The 8,218-nt window shown below is 35.6% G+C and overlaps 1 protein-coding gene and 1 long non-coding RNA gene across 2 annotated transcripts in view; one reads left to right on the forward strand and one right to left on the reverse strand.

Moving 5' to 3' along the window:
- Positions 1-4,633, forward strand: part of LOC125614273 (P antigen family member 3-like) — a 7,236-nt gene extending 2,603 nt beyond the window's left edge. Inside the window, exons 3-5 of the mRNA XM_048796794.1 lie at positions 179-287; positions 1,241-1,366; positions 4,520-4,633. Coding sequence (XP_048652751.1) covers positions 179-287; positions 1,241-1,366; positions 4,520-4,542 — 258 coding nt within the window. The 3' untranslated portion in view covers positions 4,543-4,633. The remainder of the gene's footprint in view (positions 1-178; positions 288-1,240; positions 1,367-4,519) is intronic.
- The window catches only part of LOC125614274, a 13,047-nt gene extending 8,006 nt beyond the window's left edge, over positions 1-5,041 (reverse strand). The window contains exon 1 of the long non-coding RNA XR_007344881.1: positions 5,003-5,041. This is a non-coding gene — a long non-coding RNA (uncharacterized LOC125614274). The remainder of the gene's footprint in view (positions 1-5,002) is intronic.
- Positions 5,042-8,218: the final 3,177 nt, after the last annotated feature.

Below are 8,218 nucleotides of genomic sequence, written 5' to 3' on the forward strand. Positions count from 1 at the left end.
TGTGATATATATATATATATATATATATATATATATATATATATATATATATATATATATATCAATACCTTATGCATTTTTAAGTTGGTATTTGTATTATCAATAAAATTTTGTTTTGTTGATGTAAATACAAGTTTAGATTTTATTTCTGTTTAGATTTACACACATCTTCCAATAGGCTCAGCAGTCTGGTAATGAACCATCTGAAGAAGAGGAACCTCCAAGGGAAGGTCAGGATATGGCACCTGATCAGGAGAGAGGAAGTGGAGGACAGCCTGAAGCTCAAGGTGATGGGAAGGGCAAGAAAAACACCTGTGGGTAAGGTGCATGTGTGAATCATGACAGTAACACTGGAAAAGGATACAAGCATTTCTTGAAAGTTGATTAGGAAAGTGGAGAGCAGAGTTGGCAGGTTTGTACTTTTCCTTGCTATAAAGATTGTTGCTGTTTCCTTGGAGGCTTACTCTGTGTCTTAGAAGCCTTGCTATCCAGGGCTGGCTCTGCATTAGTAATTCCAAGGAAATGTTACTCCTAAGATTGTACATGATTTCTTAGTCATTGAATTAAAACTGGAAGCACCTTCTTACACTATCATGTGTAGGGAGTCCCAAGTCAACATATCTAACATAATAACATAACAATAGCATAATGAAGCTTGTGTAGATGGGTATGTTAACTCATTTCCTGCTTTCAAAAACCAGGGCATAGATGTAGAGACTGATCAAGGAACATTTGCCTGGTGGAGACAGAGCCTTACTTCAATTTCAACATAATATTTAGTATTTTCTCATGATCTATCCTTTTGTAAGAAAAAGTGAAGGGTTTTGCTTAAAATGCTTAATTCTTGGATATCTGTAGTGTCAAATCCCTCAGTACTGCGCTATAAAGGGATGAACAGTTGAAAGAGCAAGTCAATGAATGATAACCACTCTTTCTTTGATTAATGTTGTTTTACTGTATGATTGGTAAAAGCTGGATAATTCAATATACTGGCATACAGGTTGCTATACTAGTCTGTATGTAAGTACCTTTGGTGGGTATTTGGATACTTTTAGGATTAGAAACAAAAATATCCAATGTTTCTATAGGTATTTATTCGTTGCATCCATGGGAGAAAGTCAGAAGTCTTCCATCTTGCTGATGTCACTCAAGAACATTTTCTTTCTTTTTTTTTTTTTTTTACTAATATCATTTAATAGTCCCAGTAATTCTTTTTTATTTTCACCTTTTCTTTTTTAAGGGGCTGGCCTGGAAGTTAATCTCCTGGAACTGCTTCAGCCAAAGACTGGAGGTAAAAAAGGGGATGGTCTTGATGTCAGGGGGGAGTTTGTAACCAGTCTGGAACCCACTCTGGTACCAGAAGCAGGTATGTGATCCATGATGTTGCAAAATTATGTAGATTTGTTTTCCACAATATTTTGTCTTCATTAATGTAGAGATAACATTCCTACTACATTAAAAACACATTTCACACATACAGGTTCTTAAGCAAAGTGGTTAGACCTCAGATATCTGACTTTCACTTACAAAGACAAGCTAGGTCTAAACCATCAAGTAAGAAAGCAATTTCCAACTTTGAAGTATATGTCTCTTTAGCAACCAGTAGCGATTTTCAGATTGGTTTCATTACTTTTCTTTTTAACTCATACAGAATGTGGTTGAAATATCAGTTCCTACGAAACATGCTGATGTACTGAATAGACTCTCATACCAGACCTAACAAAATTGATGGGAATCTGAATGAATCCTTAACTTCTAAATTGATCCTTTTTGCACTTATTAAAAATAGTGAATTCAAATCATATATTAAAATCATCTCAACTGCTGATTATTGCACCCTCTGGTTCTGTTGGATAGAATGGGGAGGTGGTCTTTTTTTCATGATTCAGTTATCTTGAAATTTGTGTTTGAATGAAATTACACCATATGAATAGAGATTTCACTGCTTCTAAGCAAATGAGCATCCACTCTGCCTGACATTTCCCTTTTTAAAAATTCTGTTTGGAGATCTGAATGTCTGTTCTCAGAGTCTGTCATATTCTGAATTAGATGTCTATTAGTAAATAATGGCATTTTCAGTCCTTCCCCCAATGAAGCCTGAAATGACAGAATAATAACAAGAGAACAGGCAGTCTAGTTTCTATTTCTGTGGCTCATGATACAGGAAGAATGAAAGGCGATCAGAGAGGGTCAAGGTAATTGTGAGGAAGATGCCTATGCTATACAAATACTTGTCCCCTTCTCATACTTGATGAAGTGATATTTCTGTTTCTTCTTCCATTCCTCCCTCTCTTCCTTCTTTTCTTCTATTCTACAACTGAATAAGATTTTTTTTTCTGTGTAGTACTGGGGATTAAAACCAAGATGCTCTACCACTGAGCTACAGCTCTGTCCTTTTTTATTTTTTATTATGAGACAAAGTCTCCCTAAACTGCCCAGGGTGGCTTTGAACTTGTGGTTCTCCTACCTCAGCCTCCAAATAGCTGCAAATACGTGTATGTGTCACCTTCCCTGATCACAAATTTATTCAGTTCACAAATATAAATATTCATTAGCACCTACTGCACAGAGCAGCCCGAATCCTTGCAAGGAATAGTGAAGGTGAGTCAGACATAAATCCTGCACTTAAGAGCCATGAAGTATAGGAAGGAAGGTCAGGCAGGAAAAAGAGTGAAAAACACCACAGGAATGACCCTGGTGAAGCTACAAGGAGGCAAAATAATTTCCAGCTTCAAAGGAAGAATTGGTTTTCTGACTGGAAGACTTCTGGCCTTTTATCTCTCTTTGATTCACTACAATGCAGACTTTTTAAAATTATAATTATCTGTGTCTATGACTTGTACAAAATAATGGGTTATGATTTGGCAGTTTCAAATGTGCATATAATGTAATTTTTCTACTGTGACAATGGACATTATATTATACCATCTTGTCTACCCATACCATATATTATATAGTACATGTTTTTACCTTGAGATGTTACTGGATAAATGTTGAAGTTCAAACACCATGGAGTATTGCTTTCTTTGTAGTCCACTTAAGTATGATTTATAAATGTGTTTTCCAAATGGATGACCATAAGTTATGAGGGCTTCTGAATTTAATGAAGCACTTTGTATCAAGGGAAGAAATTACACTAGTTTTCTAAATGCTTTTCCTCTGCAATGCTAAACCTTCCTATTTGACTATTTATGGTAGAAAATTGTTTTCTGACCACTTCCAGAAACCTAATGAACATGATTATAACACAGTCTTAGGAATATCATACTTTAAACGAATATGATGTTAAGATAAATGTCAAAGTATGTGATCATGCTATATACAAATATATGTAAGAGCAACAGGATAAACCTAATGGAAAGGAAAAGGGGTACTTAATGAAAGGCCTGTATGAATGATAAAAGGAGCCAGTAATCCAACTAATAAATGACAAGATTGCTGGTGATCAAGGTCACAATTCAGATTTCATAATGTAAAAGACAGTGGAAAAAATCCCAACAAGGAAAATGAGCAGGATACTAACAGATAGCAAATATATCATGTAATTTAAAGGGAATACATTCTTAAATTCTGATATTTTAAATATATGAATGAAATTGCTATGACACAAGAGCACACATTATTTAGGACACTCCAGTAGTACATGAATCTAAACATCACTAATATCTAGAAAAGCTGTTGCCATTCCAAAGCAATTATTAGATATAAATGTTTCCTTTTGAATTTATCTTACTCTCCCTCTCCCTCTCTTTCTCCAGTTCTTCCTTTGTTTTCATTTAGTTTTTGATTGCCATACTATGAGACATGGCATATACCTTCTTCTTATTTGAATGTTAAAACTAATGGTCAGAGCTGAAAACTAATGTGACCATATAATTTATTTTTACAAAGTAGAGTGCTTTTGAATGTAAAAAAAAAAGAGGTGCTATTCATATTCATGGATGTAGTATAGGTGAAAAATAAAGAATCATGGTCACCATCTTAGAAATCATCCAGGGGTAATCTAGCCAAAACCAACAGTTTTCCACAGACAAATGAAATACTTAAATTCCCTTTCACATCATGTATCCAGTTCCAAATGTGATATTAACTGTATATCCAAATTATTATTTCTATCTAAAACATTTTAATTATACTTTTTTTCTTAATTCATTTTATTTCTTGTGTTGCATAGATTTTTAGTAAAAATATTCCAGATTTTTACTCTCTACTTAAAATTATCTTTGTTTTTGAAGATGAATTTATGTTTTATTAACTGTTTTTAAAAGTCAGTCTCTTGATTTTCTGTACCATTAGAAAGTATGGTGTGTTGTAAGAATAGTGATAACATCCAAGACTATAAGTCTCTCTTCAAGGTCTCCACAGAGGTGTAACTGAATGTAAGCCAAACAGTGACACACACGGATCTTGATTTGGTCTGTGTTACAGAACCAAATTTCTGGTGTTATTGATATGTTTTTAATACCCCATAAATCGAGTTCTGCTGATAATGTCCCCAACTGTTATGCTTATATTACAGGTGAAGGGCCACCTGAGGTATAAATGAAGACAAAGTGAAAACACTGCAGGCTGTTGTTGTATTGGATATTTGACTTCCAATTCTCCCAATAAAATTACAAATTTCTCTAAAGAGGTCTCACTTGCCTTGGCTTTTTCCTAGGTATTTGATACCATTGAAAACTGTATCAGTTTTGAAATTTTAAGTTCAAAGCAGAATGTACCACTGCTGGTGTGTACGCATGTCAGGGTCGTATGTTGATTTTCTTTCTGACAACCATGCTAGATATGCTTATTCCACATTTATCTCTCGGTCCTGTTTGATTTTCAGCATATGCCATCATATCATCTTTGAATACTGACAACCTATTTCTGCTATTTTGAACATTATCTTTTTCTGTATTACAACTCTGGACAGACCCAACCCAGTCCCATGTTGAATATGTTGCATATTTGGTATTCTTCTCTTGTGCCTGACAGAAAGCGGGAAATTCAGATGTCTCACCATGCTGTCTGCTGTTTGTATAGGTACACTTCATCAGAATAAAGAAGTTCAATTCTATTTTTTACTCTCAGAGGATTATTTCTGGTGACTGGTGATGATTTTCATCAAACATCTGTAGCACATCTCTTTAGGTAATTATTGGACATTTTCCTTCATTAATCTGTTAATTCTGTGAGTTACTTTGGTAGGTGGCTATGTTTAAACTAATACTGAATTCTTAGGGAAATATTATGTCATAGCATATTAAATCCTTTTTTAATAATCTATGTCAATGAATTGTTTAGGAATTTTGTGAAGATCCTCACGAGTTATGTTTGCCTATATCTTTATGGCACATATTATCTTTATTGGACTTTGATATCAAGGCAACACTACTTTTATGAATGACTCAGGGTATAAAACCTCTTTCTCCCATTCTCTGAAACCAAAGTCTCTGCAAGACTTTGAGTAATGTAGAGATTGGCTTTCCTGTGAACACTTTTTTTTTGATCACTTTATTTCAGCATTGGACCCCACTTAACATTTGAGACAGAAAGGGCAACCACAGGCCTTCATCAATTCAAACTCTACAAGGCATCAATCTTCCTTGCAAGATGCCTATAATGACGCAGTCTGTCTAAAAACTACCTGCTTCTATTCTGTGCTGATATGATCCTTATGTACAAGTGTTAAGAGCCACAGCCGAAGGGGCCCCATCAAACTTCCAGCTGCCAGGAAACTTCCAGCTGCCAGCTGATGATTGGCTCACAGCGGACCCAGCAAACTTCTAGCTGCCAACTGATTGGCTCCTCTGCGGTGATGCTCATTGGGTTGTTTCCCTGCCCTTTCAGACCACGGAGCTGCTCATTGGGGGACTTTTTTTGGCTCCGCCCATGCGACCCAGCCAATCGGCCTCAAGAGCACCAGGGGTGGGGGAGGTTGAGAGGCTTGTGGGAAGCCGGTGGTGGCAGTTGGGCTCTGAAGGTTTTCCTGAAGAGCTGTGTGGTTTGGCGTGTGTTCTAAAAATAAAGTTCGTTTCTTTTGACAAGTGGCTCCTGAATTGTGCCCAGCCAGACTGCGGCATACAAGGAAAGTTAAAAGCCACCACTCCATCAGTTTTCCTAGATAATTTTGATCTGTGCTCTATGGTTGCACATGGGCATGCCGAATATAGATCTGTGCATGCTTATGACACTAGCTCCACTTATGGGAATTCACTTATTTATATTGTTATTAGTACATTTTAGTTATACATAATATTGGGTTTCATTTTGACATAAACACATATGCATAGAATATAATTTGCTCTGCTTCAGTACTTTCTTTTTCCCTCACCTTCTCCCTCCCTGTTACCACTTCCTTAGCTCTCTATTAATCTTCCTTTTACTTATTTATATATATTTAAATTTACTTTTTTAGTCTTCATTGGTTTTCTTTAGTCAAATATGACAGTAGAATCCATTTTGACATAATTATAAAAGCATGGAATATATCTTGTTCTAATTCAGTCCCCAGTATCTCTCTCTCCTCCCCTTTTCTTCCAAAACACCTGTTCCCTTCCCCCTATTCTACTGATCTGTCCGACATTTTTCCATAGTTATTTTTAAAATTACTCTCTTGTGTATGTACCCAATGGTGAGATTCACTGTGACATATTCATATATGTACTTAGAAAAATTTTATCAGATTAATTCCTTTGTCTTTCCTTTTCCCATCTCTTCTCCCTTCCCTTCATTCCCCTTTGCCTGTTCCGCTGAACTTCTTTCTTCATCTCCCCTTACTATGGATTCGCTTCCACATATCAGAGAAAACATTCCACCTTTGGTTTTTAGTGAGTGGCTTATTTCACTTAGGTTGATAGTCTCCAGATCCATCCATTTTCAGGCAATTGTCATGAAGTCATTCTACTTTGTGGCTGAGTAATATTCTTTTGTGTATATATACCACATTTTCTTTTTCCATTTACAGCTTACCTAGTGTGAATTATGCTGCTATAAATATTGATGTTGCTGTGTCACTGTAGTATGGTGATTATAAATCAAATTAGTTCTTACAGATATACATAAGGGTGAAATTCACATATGTATCTATATACATACATATATTCCTATATACACTAATATACCCAGCATAATATGGTCAATTTTATTCCATTTACTCCGTTTTCCTGTCCTTCCATCCTCCCCATCAATCATTTTCCATTGCAGTTCTTTAGTGATAACAAAAATAACGGTAACTCACACTAACACAGTGTGTGTTATTCATTAGCCATCTTCAGTTCAAGGTTCCACATGTTTATGACATCATTTCATCGTTGAACAATATAATGGCTTAATGGCTTTCATTAAATTGACAATTGCTGACTCTAGTACATTGGAGATTTGGGGATTCTAGGTCTATGTCAAGAGCCTTTTAAAGTGTTTTATTAGTGCATTATATTTATACATAATATTGGGGTTCTTTTTGACATAATCATACATGCATGGAATATATTTTGCTCTACTTGAGTTGTTGTACTTACATATTCCTTGCCATTCTACCTCCCTCTAATGTACTCATCTTCCTTATATTTACAGTCTCTATTATTGGTGTGTTATAATTATGGATACTATCAGTGATAATTTTTATATGATTATACATGTATGGAATATAATCTGCTCAAATTCAATCCCCAGTACTTACCCTTTCCATCCCTTTTTCCCTCCCCCTTTCTCTTTCCCTTACCCTACTTATCTTTCATCCATTAATTTTTAGTTTTTTAAAACAATTAGCGCATTATATAAGATATACATACAGGTGAAATTCACTGGCATATTCATATATGCACATAGCATAATATGATTGAATTTATTCTAATATTCCTCCCATTTCTCATTACCCCTCCCTCCCCCTCAATTCCCTTCTTTATCCCACTGATTTCTCTTGTCATGGGATTTCTGCCCCCTTATCCCCCCTTATTTTGGTCTACTTTCTGCACAAGGGAGAAAACATTTGACCCTTGATTTTCTGAGTGTGATGTATTTCACTTAGCATGATGTTCTCCAGTTCCATCCATTTACAGGCAAATGCCATCACTCCCTCCTTTTTTATAGCTGAATAAAATTTCACTGTGTATATATGCCACACTTTCTTTCTCCATTCATCTGTTGAAGAGCACCTAGGTTGGTTCCATAGCTTAGCTTTTGTGAATTGAGCTGCTATAAACATTGATGTGGCTGTAATACTATAGTTATGCTG

The sequence above is a fragment of the Marmota marmota genome, unplaced genomic scaffold (assembly GCF_001458135.2).
Source record: "Marmota marmota marmota unplaced genomic scaffold, marMar, whole genome shotgun sequence".
NCBI classification, from domain to species: Eukaryota; Metazoa; Chordata; class Mammalia; order Rodentia; family Sciuridae; genus Marmota; species Marmota marmota.